The following is a 22,555-nucleotide window of genomic DNA, read 5'->3' as shown; positions in this document are numbered from 1 at the left end:
AATTTTCACACAAAGTAGGCTCATTTAACATAAAATAGTGATTAAATACATTGATTTATTACCTTAACTGACAGTTTCATTAAAGATTTTCTTGTAATAGTAATTCCAAAAGATACTCATAACTAAAAAATGCAAAAAAAAGCACTTATCTTTCAAAAAAGCCCCAAAAAACTATAGTTATGCAGTCTGTTTGTGTCTGCTATAATTTATTCTTTTCTAAAGTCAATTTACATTTACCCCCAATTTACTGTCTTGCAGCTCCTACCCACCGTCTCACTGTGGGACCCTTGAGAAATGAGGACACAACAGTCGCAGGAGACGTGGGAAGAGTATTGAGCAAAGCCCTAGGTAATGGGTGTTGCAGTGCAATTAGATTTCTTACTAAAAACTCATGACCACAAAATGTAGCTCCCCCCAAAATCCGCTGTGAAACCCTGCTGGCACAAAAGTCATTTAAACATTTCTTCTCTTCTTTCTCGGGGAGTTTCACTTCATCTGACCCAAAAACACAAGAGGAGAAAAAAAAAAGAAAATACTGGCTGTACAATGTCTAGGCTGTAGAAGAGGGAAAAAAATGAAGTAACTATGACAAACCACCCTCGTGATATTAAACCTCATCTTCAGCTAAGTTTGACGTGAGCCTCGGCGATTGTAGCATTATGTATGGCGGAAAATAAAATGTAAAAACTCAGCATGAGTCCCCTTTAGTAGGCATAAATATCAATAAACTGCATGTCCAGACTCATTATTTTGCAGCTTCTTCTCCCAAACAAGCAGAAGAATTAAACAGATAAATGGGATAAAGCGATCTGTCAGACTATTTAGCTTGAATGAAACCGGCCCATCGCAGCTAGGTAATGACTGCCAAGAGACTATTGTAACGGGGGGAATGCAAATGGTTTGGCACAGTTTGCTACAGTTTGTTAGGCATTTTGTGAGGCTGATTACTACCTTCAGACAGTTAATTTGTGTATCAAAAAGAAACAGTTTAAAAGAGCGCATTTGTCTGCAATGTGGCAAAAACAAAATTTGAGATGAAGATAAAGAAAATGACTAACTGAGATAAACACAGACACGACAACAACAACAGCAGCTCCTTAGTTTGCTTGTGTGTCCTGTAAATCATCCTTAACACAATGACTGTACGGAATCATTCATTCTCAACAAAGCAAGCAACAAAGCAAGTTTCTCAGGTTGTGAGGATATTCAGCACGTTAGCAGCTACACTGCTCTCTGCTTTCTAATTTCATCTTTAACTTTGCAAAACTAACACTGGCGTGTGGACAAGGTGCCATAATGGGATTTTGCGAAACCTCTTCACACTAATGCACCAAAATCCAGCAGACTGACTAACATTTTAAAGCTTTACAATAAGATATCGTGTTTGCAGATTCATCTTCTCAGTGTAACTCGATTTCAGGCAGGAAAATGGGAGCAAAAGTTGAAAAAACAGGCAGGAGTTACTAATAAAAGATATTAGCAGTGTCATTCAAGATTAAAGTCTATTATAGTGTCAATTTTTTTGTTTTGGTTCTTAACATAAAGACTTTACAGCTTCAAATAAACTAAACATGTCCCAGGCAAACACTGTTTGTTTTGAATATTGGATCATTTTGGAAAATTATGATGTGGCCATGCTCATTCAGAGAGACTAAAATATGCTTTATTTCAAGGAGAAAACACAAAATGTACAAGCTGGTTTAAAAATACACTCATTTAGGCTACGTCCACACGTACATGGGTATTTTTGAAAACGGAGATTTTCCGTTTTCGTTTTAAAAAATAATCCCGTCCACACGTAAAGGCAGAAATGAAGGAAAACGCTGCTAGGAACATGCCAAAGCAGCAGGTGGCGCTATATTCCTAACCGTGTAGAAATGTTGGCCAATCAGAAGTCTAGAAGCCTCGGTGGGAAAAAGTAAACAAAGCTGGGGCATAGAAGCAGAACCCAGTCATATGTGTGGAGGGACAGTAACTGTGTGTATATGTAAGCATTTAAACACTGCAGAGACTACAATTAACAGTAACAGTCTTGTAGAAATTCATTTCACCGAAACAATAACGTGGCGCACACTGTGACGTCAAAAAAGGCGCACATCTTTGACGCTGCGTTTTCTCTGTTTTTCTTGGCCACACGTAAATGCAAAAACGGAGTTTTAGAAAATATCCACCCTGGCCGGAGTTTTTAAAAATCTCCGTTTTCAGTGACCAAAAACGCCGTTTACGTGTGGACGAAAGGTGCAAACGCATAGAAAAATCTGCGTTTGCAAAAATACCCGGGTACATGTGGACATAGCCTTAATTAAAAAGGTGTAATAACATTAATAACAAAGAGAAACTTTACCAAAGCAAAACTCCATTCTTATGTTTTTCTTGGCTCTAACCAAACTATTTCTGGATTTTCCTTTTATCTAAAAGGTAAAAAAAAAAAGTTGCAAACATGAGGGACCAACTTTAGCAGCTAATTGGACAAACTCCCGAAGTAGCAGAGGAGTGCACAAAGGAAAACAACAGCATCAAGGACAGAAACTGAAAGGATGGAGTTATCTTTCAGGTCCACACAAAAAAATCCCCATAAGAGCAAAAGACAAAGTCAAACGAAAGAAAAGTTGCAGCAAACAAAGAAAATAAGCAGGTTATTGTCAATCCATGTTTACCGCTGACCCTTGCAGGCCAGTCAAACCACTGACCTGTGTTTTCCCCAGTAGTGTGTAGGCCAGCTGGACCTTGGTGTAGTGCGAGACATCGAAGTGCTTACAAGTCTTCGACAGAGCGACGTCAAGCTGCTCCTGGAGCCAGAAATAGGCAGATGACAAAGAGGGAAAAAGGGCCAAAGTAAGGGGAAAGGGGGGTGGAAATAAAAAGAGAGGGATTATCGTTCTTAAGACCGGGGATTTAGATATGGACGTGCAGTTGTAAAGCTATCACACACAGCCAAGGGCAGGTAATTGGATGTGGATGTGTGTGTGTCTAAGACTTTGACAAAGAGATAAGGGGAGGCAAGGAAAGTTAGCACGAGAGTGTGTAATGTGTAACAATGAGCTGACCTCAAAGAGCACAGCGCCGATAAAGGCTAAATGATCAATCGCCTTGCATCGCAAATCATTTTCTCATGCCTTAAAAAGCAAAAAAACTAGAACTGCACGACAGGAAGTAACTAGTCAGTAAAGTAATTAAGAGAGCCAGATGACTACGCATACAACATATGCTGGGGACGCGTATATTCATACATTTAAAAGACCGTCTTAGATGCACAATAGATGGTCCAAGTGCTTCTGACTGTAGTAGCTTTATGATTTTAAAGGATTTTGCATCACTTCTTAACTAACTCATGCTGACAGGTAAACAAACGAGCACCCAGGCAGGTGGATGTGCACACGAGCACGTCTCCTTCTTGTTTACGGACAAAACTGTAAGTAATTAATCTACTCAGGCGCAGCAGCAGGCATAAAGAGAAAATTGCCTTGCATACCATTTATTACACACACACACACACATATGCACGCACACACATATCACGACACAGCCAGAGATGAAACAGATAATTTACTATGCCTGCACACTCATAATAACGACTTTTCTGAATGTGTCGATATTTGGCAGACCCAGAATAAGAAAGGCAAACTATGAAAAAATGTCAAAATGAAGCATAAATTGCTTCTTTCAGATCAAGGCTTCTGGAAAATGATGAGGTTAGAACTCCATATTACACACTGCTAAACGTCCTTTTACTGCTCTCTGCTAATGGAATTAGAGACGAAGCATGGACGCACATACCTCGATCTGCTCCAGAGTGTCTTGTAGTTTGGAATTCAACTCGCTGTGGAGGGGAAATAAGAAGGGGGAAAAAAGAAGGTGGATGAGAAAATATAATTTTTTATTTAAGACATTTAATTGCTGTCAATTACATTTTCTGATCTGTTTGAAATGACAACAAATATTAGAAAATGTCCATCACAAATGACTCTACACCAAATGCACACCATTTTTAACCATTTAACTTCATTTCAGCTGTAAAGAAAAACAATAACAAACAATACTGAAGATCAAATTATGAATGAATTAGTTCAACTAATTAGTTTATTTTAAAACAAAACAAAACATGAAAATCACTGATGGATGAAAACCAAGTTTGGAAATATGTGTGCCAGTGAAATAAACTGTGAATGCTGATAGTGTGTGTTTCTGTGCAAGCATCATGCTATCTGAGATACAAAATGCCCACGCATCCTTGGAGCGCACTCAGATTTCGACTCATCCTGGCGAACACTTTCAACTCTGAAGCTGAGAAGCATCAACAGGAAACATGACTATTTTGCAGATCCCAAGACTCCGATTCAATTCCCTTGTGACTTCCCCGCCACTGCATCCATTCATAATCACCCTCTGTTTCACTGTTTTCCTGCCTCTGTCACCGCTTCGCTCGGGGTCTTTTTCAGGTCAGCCTGCTCTTATGTTGTGCCTTGTGAGTGTGTAGTTGCCCAAGGGAGAGTGTGTCCTTAACAAATTGCTAATTAAGCATCTAGCTACAGTGAGGGATAGGCAGTGAGGAAGAAGAGAAGGAGTCCGCAAAGGACAGAAGCTGCACGTACCAGTTTGCAAAACAGGTGAATAAATGAGTCAGACACTTTGAAATTCGGTAATGTATCTACGTGTGTAGACATGCGTGTGCGTTTATAAGGTGCACAAAGCGAAATGTGGGTGTTTAGATCGAAAAAAAGGCAGAGATGAGAATAAAAGTTAGGAAGGACTGATTTGCAGCAGCCAGCCTCCGTTTAACTTTCAGTGATGACTAAGCTGTTTACCACAGGTATGAGATACAGTTGGGGATACAAATGCGTAACAGCAATAATAACATCAGAAACTCTTGGCCACAATATGAAAAAGGAAGTCACAGCCAATTCCTCTATGATTAAAAGCCAAGATAAAGAAAATTAGTTGGAAGGCAGCTGGAAAGCAGGCTGATCAATGCTAATAAATCTGAATGTACACAGGAAAGGCCCAAAGTAGAGCAAGACTAAGAACATCCACCAGAAGGGCAGAGGCCAGGATGATAAATGCCCCTGTGGTGGCTGGGTGTGGTTTTTGCTTAGCTGCAGGAGGAGAGGTGGGGCAGAGTGATTCGGGGAGTAGTGCCAGGTTGAGCTCAGCAGCACAGCTGCTGCACGTTTGCTAATCTGCTTCTTCCTTTTTATGCGGTAGCAAGCTGGGAGCTGGACTGACACATGCAGAGTCCATGCCAGTGGACACAAACACACACGTACACAGCCCTGTGTGAAAGACCGGTTAAGACTCGTGTGTGATCCGTAAGCCAGGTACTGTAGCCTCTAGTGGAGCACAGTTTGCGTTTGTTATAATGTGTGTGTGTGTGTGTGTGTGTGTGTCTGTGTGTGCGTGAGAGAGACAAAATAAAGACTGTAAGAGGCCAAACCGATCCCTGATTGATTCTGTGCAGAGGTGAACTCAAGGTTAGCAGAGTCTCTCCTACAGCCCTGTTATGAAACATTAAAGTGTATTATGTGGCAGTGCAGAGTAACAGGAGCTAAACTGCGAGCTAAAAAGTACTGAGAGAGCATAAAAGAAAAATATAATCATTAGCAGTGTAGGCTGACGCGAGCACAACCTCGGTTGCTTTTTTCTTTAGTGGCAGACCTCAAATATCACCAAACACAGAAGCTGTTTTCAGTGTGTACCTTGGCTGTCTACCTTGCTAGCTGCAAACTTCTGCAAGGTCAGAAGTTTTTGGACAAAAACAATTTTAGTAGATTTTGCCTCTGCACACCACATTTAAATCAAATAATCAATATCTGACTGAAGTGCAGTCTTTCAGCTTTGATTCAAGGGGTTTTTAAAGGGTAGTGCATTAACTGTTTAAAAATTACAGCTATTTTTATACATAGCTCCCCATTTTCAGAGGCTTTAAAGTAGCTAGAAAGCTGACTGACACACAGGTTTCTTGGCCAGGTTATCTCACTACATTAAGACAAATTAGGCAGATAAAAGATCTGGAGTTGATCCCAAGTGTTGAACTTGCATTTCGTAGCTGTTCACAGGAACTCTTGATATAAGGTTGAAAGACATGTTAGTACAAGTGAAGGAGGCCTCCATTAACTAAATAAACCTTTGAGAGAGACAGCAAAACATTAGGAGTAGCCAAATCCACAATCTAGTGTATTCTTAAAAAGAGGACAAGCTCAAATCGTTTCCTTTCACAACATCCATCCGAGTAAGGAATACTGTCAAAGAGGTAGGTGCATCATTATCAAGGTCTACAACCAAGAGGCGCCTTCATGAATATAAATGTAGCAATGTGCAGTTGTTAAACAAGAACAGGAAGGTTAGATTAACATTTGCCAGAAAACATCTAAAAGAGTCTGGACAGTCCGGAAAAAATTATCTGAACAAATGAAACCATGATGAACTTCCACCAGAATGATGGAAAGAGAAAATTATGGAAAAGGAGAGAAACAGCTCCTGATCCAAAGTATAAAACATCATGTATCAAACATGTATGGCTGCCAGTGGAACCAGGTCACTGGTGTTTATAGATGAAGTGACTGCTGATAGAAGAAGCAATGAATTGTGAAGTGGACAGGGCTATGCTCTCTGCTCATATTCAGCCAAATACTGCAAAACTCAGTGCTTCACAGCGCAAGTGGATATCCAAAGCAAACAGCAAAGGCAACCTAAGAGTTTCTCAAAGCAAAGAAATGTGATAGTCACCTGATCTCAACCCAATAAAGCAGCTTTTCAGTTACTGAAGACAAACCTGAAAGCAGAGAGACCCATAAAAAAGCAGCTATGGCCTGGCGGAGCATCCCACGTGAGGAAACACAGCATTTGGTGATGTAGTCACCGACTACATTTTTTACCCAAGTATTAAAAATAATCCTTGTATTTAAAATTCAATTATTTTGTCCATTTCAGTTTAAAACTCTAAAAATGAGGGAGTACGTGTAAAGAAATGGCTGTAATTCCTGAACAGCAGTTAGGTCATTTTTTAGTCTTTTGGTTTAGTTTACAGCAGTGGACTGACCTGCACTTTTAATAATACATCTACACAGAATGCATGATATCCAGTGAGCTAAAGTGGCTGACTTAATCATACATTACTGAAGCCTTAATTGAGTTTCTAAGCCTAACTTAAGCACACTTGGCACAAATTTTTTGACCTCTTGGTTGTTGAGATCTACAAGAAGTCAATGAGAGCCAATCACCTGCTGCTGTTCAGTCCTTCTCCTCTGTATGCGTCACTGTCCAGTACATACGGTTTAATGCACAGATGCAGCTCCTCCCTATATACTGGCAGTCATCGCTGATCAGACAGAATGCATAAATAACAGATGAGCAGGAAAAACCTAATTAGCAATCTTTTCCCCGCAGGGAAAACAAGCATTGAAACATAGTTTGATAGAATTTAGGAGGGTTTTTTTCACCCCATTTTCACTAATAACTGGTGAAAGGTGTCCATAGAGCTTTGGGACTAATTTCTTCACACTGACTTGATGACTCACTAAAACAGACGATGTGTGTTGTGCTTTCAAGGATCTGCAGGATCCTCAGATTTTGTGAGAGTGACATTTTTGCTGGAGTTATAATAGCCACTGCACAACACAGGTAGAAAGGCAACAAAGAAGCAGGGAAAGACCTTGGAAGAGTGAAAGATGGGGGAGAGGGGATGGCAGTTGCTAGAATTATGCCAGACAGAAAGCAGCTGAGGTTTGTGGAAAGCTAAAAGAGAAGAGGGTAAGTAGGAATCAGTTGAAAGATAAAGGAGTTTAGAAAGAAAAGCAGCGGGGGAAATTGATCCTGTCAGACTGTTAGAATGTGCTTAGCTTGTTTTACTATTTTTTTCAGATACAAGATTTTATGTAATATTTCCTGAGGTATTTGCAACTAATGTCTTTATTGGAGTTCTGCATGGGTACTATTATAACTTGCTGGCTCCAAGGTAACACCAAAAGCTGATACAATGTAATGGATTATTCAGTAACGCTTGTAAATTTTATCAGATTTCTGAGTCTCTTTCCTTTTTTATTTTGCTTTTTGTTAATTTATTACTTTGCTTTCCGGACTAAAACTTATGCAAACCTTGGATACAGATGCATACGCTCTGATTAATCTGATAAACTGAGTATTTAGTACAGCAGCTAACATCAAAACCCAGTTAGATCCAAATATTAAAGAGAGACAACATGTCTCACTAAAACTGGTTTGCTGGAGAAATTAAGACACGATCGATACTATCTGCTTATTATTGGAAAGGGCAAGCTACAAATCAATGAAAATGTTACTTCTTTCCCCTTGGATGCCTACTAGGGGTAACCTAGTGGAAACTGAGTGGTTTCTGTCATATTTCAGGCATCCAGAACAAAATGACTACGTGTGCGTCAGAAGTCCGAGTGATCTCCGCCTACACAGGTTACTATGGACACCCTTGGACAAATCCAGACATCGTTATTGGTACATATTAAGGTGTCAAGTCTTGTCATTAAGGGAACGGGGTTGGTCGCCTTTATCATCTTCCTTCCAAACTTATAAAGCACCAGAAAAAGTAACAAGCCACAAATACAGAAATGGGCAGAGAAACTACAAAAAAAACCCCAAAAAACATCCATCAGACCAAAGAAACTGAGCTGACTCTGAATATGCTCGGGGGGTAGGGGGTGGGGGTACCCCTTTATCATGAGCTCTAAAGCATAGCAAGAAAACACAAATTCAAGTGACACACTATTACTCGTGACGCTTGCTTGCTGATGTTGGGCAGGCTGCTTTAAACTGTTCACATGCTGAGCTGTACTTCTCCTGCACAATAAAACAAACACATCTAGCATAATTTTTCTATTTCTGCAGAATCATGATGGCAGCAGGCATTTATAATTATATGCACGACATACCTTAATTGTGTAATAGTCAAATAATTTTACTTTGACAGAAGAAAACACACACACACAAGCTCAGACGAGACACCGCCTTTGTAATTCTAAGATCACAGCGGCGTTCACATTTCGTGAATACAATGCTGGACACATGGGGTCCTTAAGCTTCCTAATAGCTGCCTGAAGAAAATGGACCAAGACAGCCGTTTAAGTACCTTCATGGGCAGACGATATTGACTTTTAAAGGGTAAGGAACAAATGGAGTCAAACGAAGAGTGGGCATGACAAATGTACAACCTTCAGCAATCAATGGAAAAGCATCGCTACAAGGTTAAATGGAAGTGTAGCAGACGGGCAACGGGCCGCCTAAGGGGTATGGACAGAAAGTGCAGTTTGTTACTGCGCAGCATGACAGATGTGTAATCAGTGTACCCATGTTATAAACTGCATCCACTGAGGAGGAAGAAACAGTGGAAGAATTTAAAAAACAGCACGAGTGTGAAGAGCAAGCAAACTTCCACTGCAAGAACAAGTTTTACGATGATCACAAACGAGTTACTGCACTGATAGGCTTCTTGTGGTGGGTGTTGACACTGGTGGCAAATGGTGCAAGGTCTAATCCACGCACCCACAGTCGAGCACATTTAAAGAGCATCACTTTCGAAATGAAACTGCAATGATGATAAATTAATGACGGTGGAAACAGGGGTGATAGCTACATGTATAGGCGGCAGCTGCAGGCGGGAGGGGACAGTGGGAGGATTTTTCCACACCAAAACAATCCCTTCTGCATAACGCCGCCTTATTGATCACCATTTCCCAGCAGTCAGGTTGTCATTCTGGCATCACAATGAGGCTGCCTTTGTTTTCTGCTCCACTGTGTTAAGACATTGTGGGATATAAAATAAAATCTGCATGTGCATGTTTGCAAAGGCAATGGGAATCTTTCACTGCATTTTTTTCTGTTCCTTAACAATATGTCTTTCAGATACTGTTCCTCTGTTGTATGTAGTTATTTTGGGGGGATTTTTTTTTGGCCTGACATGTTGAACCTCCATGGTTCAAAAAAATAATCTTTTATATCTATCAAACTGTGTTATCTTTGACAATCTAAAGAAATTATGTGTTTTGCAACAGGCTGTTAGGAACACAGTGTCCAGTAATACAATTTACAGACACAATTTTTCAGTTCAATTCCATTTTATGTATAGGGCACCAAATTTAAATACCCTACAATAATACAAAGAAAACCAGCGAAAGTGGGAAGGAAAAACTCCCTTTTAGCAGGAAGAAAACTCCAGCAGAACCAGGCTCAGGGAGGGACAGCCATTAGCCGTGGCTGTCAAGAAACTGACTAAAAAGGAAAAGGAAAACAAAAAGATGGATCCGTGGGCAGGTGAAATGGGTGGAGATGATCATTATTCATCTCTCTGGCATCCCGGATCAATCTGTCAATGCATAAAAAGGTCTGAACACCCAGCTACTGACACAAACTGAATAAAGGTACTTAAATGACAAACCGTCAAGTATTCACTATATTTCCCGTTTTCTCTGCGTCAATCATCCCTAAAGCTTTTCAAATCTCACTCTTACATTTAAAAAAAAGGAGAGCGTAAAAATAAAGAAGCTACTCATTGCTTTACATTTGTCACCACCTCTGATAAGTTTTTCCAGTCTAACTATCTCTGTGGCACAACCTTCACGCTTCCTGCCTGTAACTGGTAATATGTGTTTTCCAATCTGAGGACTTCAGAATTAAAGCTCGCCAAAAACACCAAACCAAATGTTTAAAAAGAAAACTGTGGCTGAAGTAAAGATGTTCTGGTTCAGATTGAAATATCAGCGCACTAATAATGTCTTTGGAGGGTTAAAACTTTTAGAAACTACTCTGATATCACACCTAATGCAAACAAGGGGACATAACAAGCCCTGTTAATGCTACGTCTTACACCAGAGCAATTCGATTCCAGCCATGAAAAAAAAAAGACACATTTCAAGAGAAACCAATCAATATTTTAAAATCAGGTCAATCTCTAAATTTCTTCTACCCCAAATAAGAATTGACAATGGAAGATGTAAAACAACAGCATAACTCATGAAAATCATATTCATAACAAAATATTTTCCAGACAGAAAAATGAAGTCGATGCCTACTCCCGCTGGATACGGTAACATATCACTCTATCAATCTGCTCGTACTCTACCTGATGCAGCTGTAGTGTTTAAAGGTGCTGGCGGCCTTCTGACATTCCAGACACAGCTGGATTGCACCTGGATAATCTTCTTCCTAAAGAACCAGAGGAGTTATAATGTTTAATGCATGTTACATGCCACAAAAATATAGGATTTTCAGTGTGGCTTAATGGAAAAACTAGTCCATAATCACACCAGGTGAAAGCTGTGGATGATGGTTCACTATAGATTTACAATTCTGATCCAGTCTACTACTACAATTTTCTTAAAATGCTTATAACAGCAGGTACTCTGCAAATAACCAAGGATTACACACAGTGGCAGTGAAATCTATTCCATATACTGTACTGCTGACCTTAACAGCACATATAGATTTGTATTTGTCTCTCATGTTTGTGTGGGTTTTGCTTTCAATGTTGAATCCCCACTGATGTTTGACCTTTTACTGTCAATTAATAACACAGAGCGTGTGTGTGTGTGTGTGTGTGTGTGTGTGTGTGTGTGTGTGTGTGTGTGTGTGTGTGTGTGTGTATATAGGGATTACTATACCTCAAGCATCTCGCTGAGTCTTACATCTGTTCTTTGCTGTGAGGGGGAGCAATGACAAGTAGACAAACACATGAATACAGCATCAAATACCTAAGAGGACACAATACGAACTCATAATCTATTCAAACTAGCTCTGCGCTTTCCTGCTGTGATCATGTTGGCAGCATATTTTTCTGATTACAGTGTGAGCAAATGATTAAAGTGATTAAAAGAGAGCATGTCTGATTAACTCCCAGCTTAATTTTAAATCATGTGTAGAGAAACTGTTGCAGTGATTACTGAAGACTGCATTTATTTGTTAACAGTAACATCGCACTGTGTTTATGAAGTTATTTCAGAGCGATGTAGGTCAGTCAGAATCAGAGGACTACATCATACTTAAATGATTTTGCAGGTCAACCAATACACATTAGTAAATAAAAATAGTAGAAAGAAAATAGTGCACAGGAAACTGTATTCATTACTAGAGTAATTCAAAGGACAGCACCAAGACAAAAGTCAGAATTTACAATGTTGAAAGTTGAATTAACCAAAACAACAGAATGAATCCTTGCAGGATGACCTCAAGAACCAATTAAAGATCACTGACGTGTGATACTGAGAATTGTTGAATTGTTGAAGAATGATTAGAAGTCGAGCTCAACTTTTTGTATGTAGGATGCAATTTGAGCACCTAAATATGCGAGCGCAAAGCACCCTCTCCACATATACACCTGAAACTTCATGTTTGTTAAGGCACCTCGTTGCTCCCTTCAAAGGTGACATGAGTTCAACTCATTACCCAACCACAGATATTTTCAACTACAACGGCGAAGTCACTTAAATTCATTGATAGTCTATTCCATGCTCACTGGTCAATACATCACTGTTAACATGTAGTGCTTGTTAGCAGCTGCTGAAACACAGAAACTTGTGGTTACTCCCTGGTCCTTATTCCTTACCACTGGTCTCCCCCCAAAAAATAAAAGCTGCATAGTAAACCATGTGAGTTAACTTTACCAGGGTCTTGATGGTCCTCAGAGACTTGAGCAGGCCTGTTAGCAGTTGTCGCCTTCTCTGATTGGCCAGGAGACCGAGGCTGGCCTCGGTGAATCCCTCCTTTGCCACACTCAGTTGCCTTCACAGAAGAAGTCTCAGGTCAATGTTACCAAGTATTCAGAGGTCAAAAACAAGATGGTAAGCAGCACAAGAGAAGATATATACACACAGAACTATAGCCCAGGTAGTAACAGACTTTAAGAGTAACAGATGAATGCACCATTATTTTGTTATGCTTTCAGTGCTGAGTAAAGATCTTGAGGTCTAAGCTTATAACTCATAATTCCATCAAATCTGACAAGGTCCCAAATCACTGCTGGCTGAAATGCAGCCAAAACTATGACAGAGCCACCTCTATAGATAGTACCTCTCTCGTGACCGCCTACATACTTAATGGCAACAATTTGAACCAAAAATGTCTCATTTGTATTCATCACTCCATAACATCTGCTGACACTGATTTTGAGTCCAGGTCTTGTGTAATTTGGCATAGATCAGCCTTTTTTCCTTGTTTCCCTTTCTTAAGAATGACAGCCGTCCTTCCACTGAGACCATTTCTGATGAGGCTTCAGTGAACAGCAGATGGATTAACTGAAAGGCGAGATGCATCTCTCAGGTCCCATTGTCAGGCCTTTGCCTTTCCTGACTTTCATATACTGTTTATTTTCTGTAGATAGTAAGTTTATTCCTCACACCTCTTCTTTTGTCCTTCACTTGTCCCATTCCATCTAACTTATTAAGGGGGCACAGCACACAGTGCTGACACATGCCAAGTTCTCAGCTAACAGCTCCTTGGGAATTATTGGTGCAAAAATACTATTTTATACTTTTGGCAATATTTTAGACTAAATTCAAGAAATAAGCCACTAACAAATTGCCTAAATGTATAATTGGTTCTTTATTAAGTCATTGGTTATGTCTAGACACAGCACTGGTTCATCGCTTAAGCGTTTTTATGCTTGAGTGAATCAGGCCAGTGCTAAATAGCTTCATGAACAAACAAACAAAAACAAAAAAAGGAAGACTCCAAAAACGGTCAGGTAAAAGGACTGGACTGAAAATGAGTGAAAAAGCAGCCAATGTCAAGCAGCCAAGAAAAACAGGAAGTTCTGGCACACTGGAAGTAAAATATAATAAAATAAGAGGTGACCCTAGACTTTTGTACCTGAAGATGACTTTTTCTATTTATACAAATCACTGAAATAATTGAGTATCTGAGCTTTCAAAAGGAATAACCATGAAACAAGAGTCTATTATTTAAATTTAAAAAGAGTGACAGGGGTAGGGTAACCATATGATTCAATCCAGCCCTGTAAGACCTTTGATGCCATTCCCCAACACATCTTGTCCATCTACACTTTATTATAAAAAGAAACTGTTACATAGCATTGTATGCTACATGTCCACCGAAACCTTCAGGAATTGGCAGCATAAAGCTTTGTCTTATACCACCCACACAAACCACATAGCGGCTCGAACAAACAAAGAACAGATCACGTGTGGTGGCAGGTTTTGGACAGCTACTTTATTTTAAGACAACAAGACAAAAATATTTCTCAAATGTGACCACATCAACAGACTGAGAATATCTGAATGGAAGCCATTATGGTTATGAGGAAAGCACTTAATATGCAGATGCACTTTGAATGAGCTGTTTGAGTAGGTTTCTCAGAATAGATGATATGTAACAGAACGCAATTACCTCCTTGCATTAGTGCAAATGACTGCTGCCAGCTGCAGGTTGGTCTGTAACGCCGTCACTCTCTCTAGCTCCTGTAAATAAGAAATGAGATGGTAAGAAGAGAGAGAGCAACATACTATGCCTTTAAGTGCTTTAAGAAAAGACTTTAGAATGAAATTGGGTTATTACCAGATGTGACACTGTAGCTGGTATTTATTTTCACCCTTTTTCACTCTGTTTGTCTGTTCAACAGTATGAAAAAACATGGAGACAACACCTGCAGCAGGTAGGCATTCAAGATGAGAGCATTACAACCAAACAAGATGTCGATGTGAACCTTAACATGAGCCTTTAAGAACTCAGAGACATCATGGCTGGTGTAGTCCCATTGCAAGACGGTCTATTGTTGGACAAAAGTTCTGAAAGCTCACCAACATAAAGACATCAGCACACTTGCTCACTTATGGTACTTTCTATACAACAGGTCATTTGCTTAGCTAATCACTTCCCCCATCCAGCACATAAAGACATAACAGCAAATTCCATCTACATTCTGTTGCAAACAGACAGATAACACAAATGATGTTCTTATTGTAAGAAATTTATCAGAGCCAAAGTATACCACAGTTTAGGAGAATAACTTTCAAAACAGAGAAAAATCAGAGAATGTTTTCCTTCCCTTCAGTGTTGACATTTAGAAAAGGATCAATGAGCACTTTGCTCCGAGAGTGCAGTTATTATGCCACTTGAATGACCTCGGCTGAGAACAAGCACACCCTTAGCCAACACAGGGCCAACGGACAAACAGCTTACCGTCGTATTTTTGACTTTCCTTGTCTTCTTTGTGCTTTTATCTTTTCTTTTCTTTTTTTCTTTTTTTTTTTATCTGCCAGATGTCATGCCTGAGGTGGGAGAAGCTTGTTGTTTGATCCTCTTTTATAATGCTGTATTACTTTTCCACAAGAAAGGTCCAGTGTTGGCAAAAAGAAAAAATCCTCATAATACTGTCAGGCAAAAAACAACCTTTTACCAATGGAATATAATCCAGGGAAATTCAATTTTCCACGGTCATTAAAAATAAACCAACAACACCAAAGAGGCACTTCAGCTGTGGGTACGAGAACAATAAGCCGATTCAAACAGATCTGCCCTTATGATCTTGAGTGTTGACAAAGACCTTGTCAAGTCCTCATAACACTTTGCAAGGGCTCATGTAATAGTCAGAGGTTTCTCTTAAGGTACGTACACCATGTGATATGGATGTTTTTCTGGATGAATATAAGACACCATTCATGTGTCAGGATATAAATACCAAAAAAGTGTATTTTGAACATTTCTATGAAAATGAAATCCATGCCGAGGCCAACAGTAGACTTTTAAAGTCCAGTGCACTTCCACCATCCACAGAGCAGTCAACAATCAGCATAAAGTAGAATTATCACCTCGTTGACAAAAATCAACAATAACTGAAAATGTAGAAGCTTCAAGCCAGAGCTGTTACAATGTATTGTATCAAATTTGCTGTGTAGGTGCCAGAAAAGTCTTAATAAGAGCTTTTTGTCTTTTTCCATTGCATTCTAGTGTTTCTCAGTCAATCCAATGAAACCATACATGATCAGTGTTTGGTTGTGATAATACCATTAGTGCCAGGTACTGCAATACCCAACATTATAAAAAATTCAACTAAAATTTAGTTTTTTTTCAGTAAAGTAAAAAAAATTTAAGCTCATTATAACACTAACGCTGATTTCTCTGATCTTTATTCTCAAACATGTATGAGTCACCAAGTATCTGAGTATTTCTTAATGATAAATTCATAAGCAGCAGGTTAAAAATAGCAGGTACCAGTGTAGCATTTGCGTGTAATTCGGTTATACTTTAAAATATGTCCTCAGAACTTGCCCTAAGATGTAGGAATGAGCTGGGATTTGGATGACTCAGCAGGTTTACCTCAGGTGTAACTGAAAACTGACTGGAACAAATTGATTCATGCGCTGGGAGCAGCGCAGGCGAACAACCGTAAGCAACATTTATTGAAGCCAGACTCATCCGAATGTTCACACCGAAGGGGATCGTGCAGTTTCAGTTACAGACATCACTCTCACAGCTAAAATCTCTCTTTTTACTCCCAAAGATAATGGCAAGTTAAAATACACTGTCTATATAATAACAGGATATGTGCACTTGTTGGAAAATCAGGTCAATGATGAACCCATGAACCCTAATCACCTGTGTTCCAGTATCTGCCATCCTCTATGCCATATATTGGTGATCATTATCAAGATAAAGTAATACCGCACTCAACAGTTATTGCAGTTAAACAAATGCCACAGTGAGCTAGTACAAAGGTGCTGATGAATTCTGTTACCTGTGGATTACACAGGGAAGCACAAAGACAGCTTGAATGCTCACACATACAGGTTCAACCAGAAACACACATACTTTTTCAGACATACACACACACGCACACTCCACACAATGAGCGCTCAGTATGTAGCCCGAGGCTCCAATTTGTTGTTACACCACAGCTCCGAGCTGTCTACCTTATCTGTAAGCTACACTTAACCTGACAGAGGGCTCAATCAGCTTAGCTTGTGCAAGAGGAAATGCACTAACTGTGCACAGTGGTGGGCTCTGACAAATGGCCGGGCAGGTTTTAATAGATAAAAAAAAGGTTGCACAGCTGGTTTGAATGGAAGGGGAAAAAAACATGTATACAGTAGATTTCTATGTACTGTACATAAACAGGAAAAGTGAGATGACTCTAATGCAGTCACACCATACGGTCTGACTACAATGGCATCCACAAACACAGCTCTGTGGGTGTCGGTAGCAAAGGTTAAGGAGAAGGAGGTAGTTAGTCACAAGGGATATTTTTCCAAAGCTTCTCTATTCATATATTCTTAAGAGGTTATTCTGTGACCCCCACCCCCAGCACGCACACTGACTTCGCACTGGCTCAGCGTTACCTATCCTGCTTATACATCCTAATGATGCTGCTGTTTTTGGCCTGGACCGGTTCACTTTGTAGTATTAAGGTCACTGGGAAGCAAAGTTAGGAAATATAAGTGCAGGCTCACACAGCTCCACATTCACACATGATTATCTAAAGGGTATGTGACCATACCTGCAGATTTCTAGAGACACTAATCCTGCTGGCAGATATATTTCTTACCAAATTCTAGTCCTGCCAGTGGAAGAAGCCCACAGTAAGACCATCAGACTTGGGTAAATTACAAATCTTCAAGGGAATTGGAAGTAAAGGCAAAAACAAAGAAGAGAAAACAGTAATTTTGATAAATAAGTGGTTCCAGAGGAAAATGACGGACTACCAGTGTAATCCATTTGTTTGCAGCAGTGCTGAGTGACCTGGTCAGGGCTACCTGCAGATTTATTACAGCCAGGTTTGCAGCAAAGTAATCTCTCCTTCCTGACAAGCCTAAGGGTCATGCAGTTTGGCCACTCAATCCAAAACTGTTTAAAGCTGATGAGATAAGAGCGGGCACTTATTTCAAACCACCTGGCAGCCCGTTTTATCAATATAGCAATTTAATTGGAAACACCTTGACCTCACAGAAAATGTTATATCTGCACAAAGAATAAAGAAAAAAAAACATTGCAGGAAAATCTGAGCATATTAACAAAAAAAAAAACAAAAAAAACATTATGAAAGAATTACAAACGCATGAATTAGTGATATTGGCTTGGCTGTCCAAGTATCCGTCAACACGAAGAAGAAGCCATATTACATTCGAGTGGAAGCGGAGGCCATGTGTCGCTGGAGGACACCAATAGCAATGAGAGATGTTAGTCACTATATAGCTATGAATCACATCACGAGCTTATCAGCCCTTCATTTCAAGCACTGAGGCATGAGCGTACGTGTCTGTGCAATTTGTGTGCCCTTTGATGTCTTGCACACAGCAAGCGCTGGGGAGTAGTGGCATTGTACCCTTAGGTTGTGTGTTTCTGTGCAACATTTTTGATGAAATACCACACGAGAGGAAAAGTAATTAAGAAAAACGTTCAAGAACACAGGAGGGAAACCTCTGTTCCTATTGTAGATACTTTAAGATATAAGTAAATCAAGAGACCAGCACGATGGCTTATATTAGTCTCCGAAGCTTTCTGACTGGGAAATGATGCACCAGAACCCCATCATCCTTCGCTTTATGACATTCAGGTGGTGAATATGGAATCTCCCTGAAAAATCCAGAGGGCTGTAGGCTGACTGAATGCGAGTTGGGATTGGTGAATGGAAACGCTGCACTGAAACCTCTGCCAGTGTCTGCTAATAAACTCTGCTGTTATCGTGACTTTGCAGAGTCACAGGGAGGGTTGCGAAAATAATGATCAATTTACTATTCATAGGCCGACCTTCAGATGGCTTCACAATGCCAGTGATCTCAGTCCAGTTTCACTAGATAGCACAGTAAAGCTGTCAGTCATCTGCTGTTTGGCCAGGATAAATGCTTGGTATTCCCTGCGACTGCATATTTGAGTACTGTGTTCATTTTTTCTGGATTTTTAGTCCAATTTTTCTCTTTGGGCTAAATACTTTTAATGTACTACACATTTGTCAACTCTGTTTTAAATGTGCTATATAAATATACTTGACCATACCAAACATCTGAAAACAAGATAACTTCAGTGAAAACACTGATTTTGACACATGCTAGAAACCGAGGCTATTTAAGAGATAGACGTATTGACAATGGCTTCAACTGGCTTTTAAGTTTTATATTAATATTTACTTTTATCTATAATACACAATCAATTGGGTGTTTTGTATCTTGCCCAAGGCTACCTTGATGTGTGGCCTAGAGGAGCTGGGGATCAAACCGCTGACCTTTCGATTAGTTGACAGCCAGCTCTGCCTTCTTCACTTGCCAGGATGCTGCCCAGGTAGGTGAACTGATTCACTTCCTCCAGTGGTTGCAATCCTACCATAATGGGGTCCTGTGTTGTCACGTAGCCTATCCTCATGACCTTGGTCTTCTTTCCACTGATCCGTAAGCACACTTTGAAAGATCGTTCTGGCAACGAAGATTCAACTGCTCAACTCCATCGTTATATCTACCGCGATCTACGTTTGTGAGACGTGGAAAGCATCAGCCAGAATCGCCAAAAGACTCAATGTGGCCCAGCAGCGATGGCTAAGACGGATCCCGGGGGTCAAGTACATCGTCAAACTGCCACACGTCCCCTCCAGGACATTGTGACTGACCAGCGTGTGCGCTTTGGAGGTCTTGTTCTACGTCAACCCCCACATCGACTGCCTAAGATTGCCATCACATGGAACCCACCCCACGCAAACCAGGCCGCCCCCGGTTTGCGTCTTTATAGGAGGACCTTCATCACTAGGTGATCAAAGAAGGGGTTTTATAGACTTAAGTTTTCATTCACATCCCAACTACGTTCTGCATTAAAACTAGAATGCTCCCCCCTCCGTTTTCTTTATCTGTGAATGGATTTAGATTTCTTATTGCCATGGTTACCAAAATTCAGTCATCATCGTTGCTGGCGTATTTAGATGACACATTCACAGAAACACATCTACTGACAACCCCACAGCGTCAAAATAACTACGTCCAATTATCGCATCTCATAGGCTGAGAAAAGACGTCACTTTAAACAGTGACTGATGTGCTTTGGAATTAAACGTCAGCAGCTGGAATACAGAGCACGTTATTCAGCGTGGTTTTGAGCCTACACTGGAGGCTTACCTTCACATAAGCAGGCTGTTTCTCCAGAATGAGATCGGCGACCTTTTTGGAAACCTGAAGACAAAGAAAGAGACGATAAACGTGAAAAGTAGAATTTAAAAAATGAAAAAAAGAAGAATGAATGAAGACTTTTTGATGTTCTTCCCAAATGTCACCCCACAGAAACTGTTTAGGCCACGCAATCTCGCTATTGAGGTTGGGCTGAGAATAACAATCAGAGGGATGTCTGCATCTCTGGCTCTACGCAGCTGAATCCTTTTAAAGGGAGTGTCTCGCATTCTCCGTTTCATTTCATTCAGCGTCCTTCTCAATAACGTAACTCTTGTTTCTCTGAGAGAACTCTCCTTTTCCTCATTTCCCTTTGTGTTTTCTTGTGTTCCCCTCTGTATGCCTTTGATTTACAGTTAAGGTGAAACTGTAATTACTGAAAAAGCTTGCGCCCATATGGTACAAAGCACAGCATTAAAGGAGGTCATGAGATCAGGCGGACCCACCTCTGCTACGTGTGACGCCCATCACAGCTTTTAGTGGAGAAAGAGGAAAAAGTGAGGAACACAGCAGGCCAATGGAAAATAAATAGCTTCATCCACACTGAAGGATCAGACAAACAAGGTCACGCTGAATGAACAAGGTGGGGTCCACTCAAGTTTATTTATCCTGTTTAGTTGTCAAAATGCCTTCAATTAAATATTTTCAAGCATTAAGGAGTGTATGTGCATGACTACCGCTGTTAAGCACCACATGTTTTGAACTCCATGCCCCCAGTTTGTAGCACGTGCTCTCTCCGAGCTCAAGCTGTCATAGGTGTCACAGGATATCATCCAACAACGTGCTACAAGAAGTTTATCCAGCAACACGTTTACAAAAAAAACCAGTAATTTCAATACTAAGCAACTTAACTTTGGATTTTTTTTTTAAAACCTGACTACAGATACATGAGCTCTTAATACTGCTGCTCATTATAACAGCAAAGGACAATCGCTTATGCAGCAACCAACCAATCTCTCTCCCACTCACAGTAAGCAACCTCTCTTCCATTTACCGTGCAAGTACATAAGCCAGCACACACCAAGTGGAGTTTTACAGGAGAAGAGAATAAACACAAGTAGTCGAGGTAGCGAGGAGGTTTTTGTATGTGCTGATACGCGGCAGACGAGGCTATGGGTGGGGATGACATTTCAAAGTGTGTTAAGTATGCGTGGTAGCAAACCGGAGACCTGAACAGATGGGAAACGCAGCTCAGCTGAAGCGGCTCCTTCAGCAGGGTTAAAGCATGTGTGTGCGTGTGTGTGTGTGTGTGTGTGCGTGTGTGCCTCTATTAAGATTTAAATGTATGCATAAATTGTTCACCAAGGAAAAAATATTCAGTACTCAGAAGAGGCGCAACAAATGTGGCAAGAAAATGGTGGAGACACAGAAAACAGTGAGGTAACGTATTAATGTGAGCCCAGAATAACCCCCTTAACCACTCACGAACCTATCCCAAAATAATGCTATAACGCCACCTATTGGCATTTCACTGATTCAATTCTAAACTTTTTTCTATTTTTTTGTTGAATGAAAAACAGCTATGAGTACCCAAACCCTCCTACCTAAGCCACAAGGCCAGAGTCATTAAATCTCAGCTTGCTCTAATGGAGGTTAATTGTGCAGTAACTGGGCTGCAAAGCAGTAACGGTGCTTGGAGTAAATACTATCCAAATCTAGAGGTCGAAAATGAATGATAATCAACTCATATAAACATGGTCGGCATTTACAGTGGTAGAATAATAATAACAACAACTGGTATAAACATATGAGGTTCAGAGACTTTACACAGAAACTCACACACATACATACTCTGTTAGAAAAAGCTAACAGAGACACCAAATCATTGTAAAGAAAGCTGTATACTAAAAATACAGTAAATATGGTGTATTGCAGATAAATACAAACATGTGATAATTATACCAAATGCTGTATAGTTGAGGCATATGAGTCAGTTTCCTGATTAAGGCTAGCTAAAGTAAAATAAACTGCGAGGGTTTCTCAGTCTTATAAAATCATATTTAACCTTGGATGGGTGGGGGTGGAAAGCAGCCTGGTCTCTCACATAAGCAATACGCCCCCAAAAAATACCAAACAACAGTGAAAAAAAATTCACAGGAGAAAAAGATGCTAAAGAGCTAATCAAAGCCACACAGGAGCCAATCATGGTACGGCACTGACGCATGGCAGATTTACAATTGTTTCTTCTGTATGGTTGCAAAAATGTTTCTCTTAGCCTGTATTCCTAAAAAGCGGCAACCTCCAGGGCAGGGATGTCAAATTTATTTTCCATCGCCGGCCACAAACAGCCCACTTTGATCTCTGGTGAAACTCTGTCAGTGTAAAGATGTGTAACTAGACATTTAATCAATGAAATGACTTCATATAAGACAAAGAAGAGCAATTTCAACATTTGGAGCTCAGTGTTTCTACATAACAAAGAAACGCTGCTTTGGTAAATG

General features: G+C 40.2%; 1 protein-coding gene across 3 annotated transcripts in view; it reads right to left on the bottom strand.

Annotated features, from left to right (window-relative positions):
• The window catches only part of vps50 (VPS50 EARP/GARPII complex subunit), a 122,453-nt gene that overhangs the window by 75,760 nt on the left and 24,138 nt on the right, over positions 1–22,555 (bottom strand). For all 3 annotated transcript variants that reach the window (XM_040021432.1, XM_040021434.1, XM_040021435.1), the window contains exons 5-11: positions 20,067–20,120; positions 14,362–14,432; positions 12,621–12,738; positions 11,622–11,657; positions 11,084–11,166; positions 3,778–3,820; positions 2,691–2,789 (exon numbers count right to left, since the gene is read on the bottom strand). In XM_040021432.1, the coding sequence (XP_039877366.1) occupies positions 2,691–2,789; positions 3,778–3,820; positions 11,084–11,166; positions 11,622–11,657; positions 12,621–12,738; positions 14,362–14,432; positions 20,067–20,120 (504 nt within the window). The remainder of the gene's footprint in view (positions 1–2,690; positions 2,790–3,777; positions 3,821–11,083; positions 11,167–11,621; positions 11,658–12,620; positions 12,739–14,361; positions 14,433–20,066; positions 20,121–22,555) is intronic.

This window comes from Simochromis diagramma, unplaced genomic scaffold (assembly GCF_900408965.1).
Source record: "Simochromis diagramma unplaced genomic scaffold, fSimDia1.1 OVJJ01000753.1, whole genome shotgun sequence".
NCBI classification, from domain to species: Eukaryota; Metazoa; Chordata; class Actinopteri; order Cichliformes; family Cichlidae; genus Simochromis; species Simochromis diagramma.
This window is presented reverse-complemented; position numbering and strand designations above follow the sequence as displayed.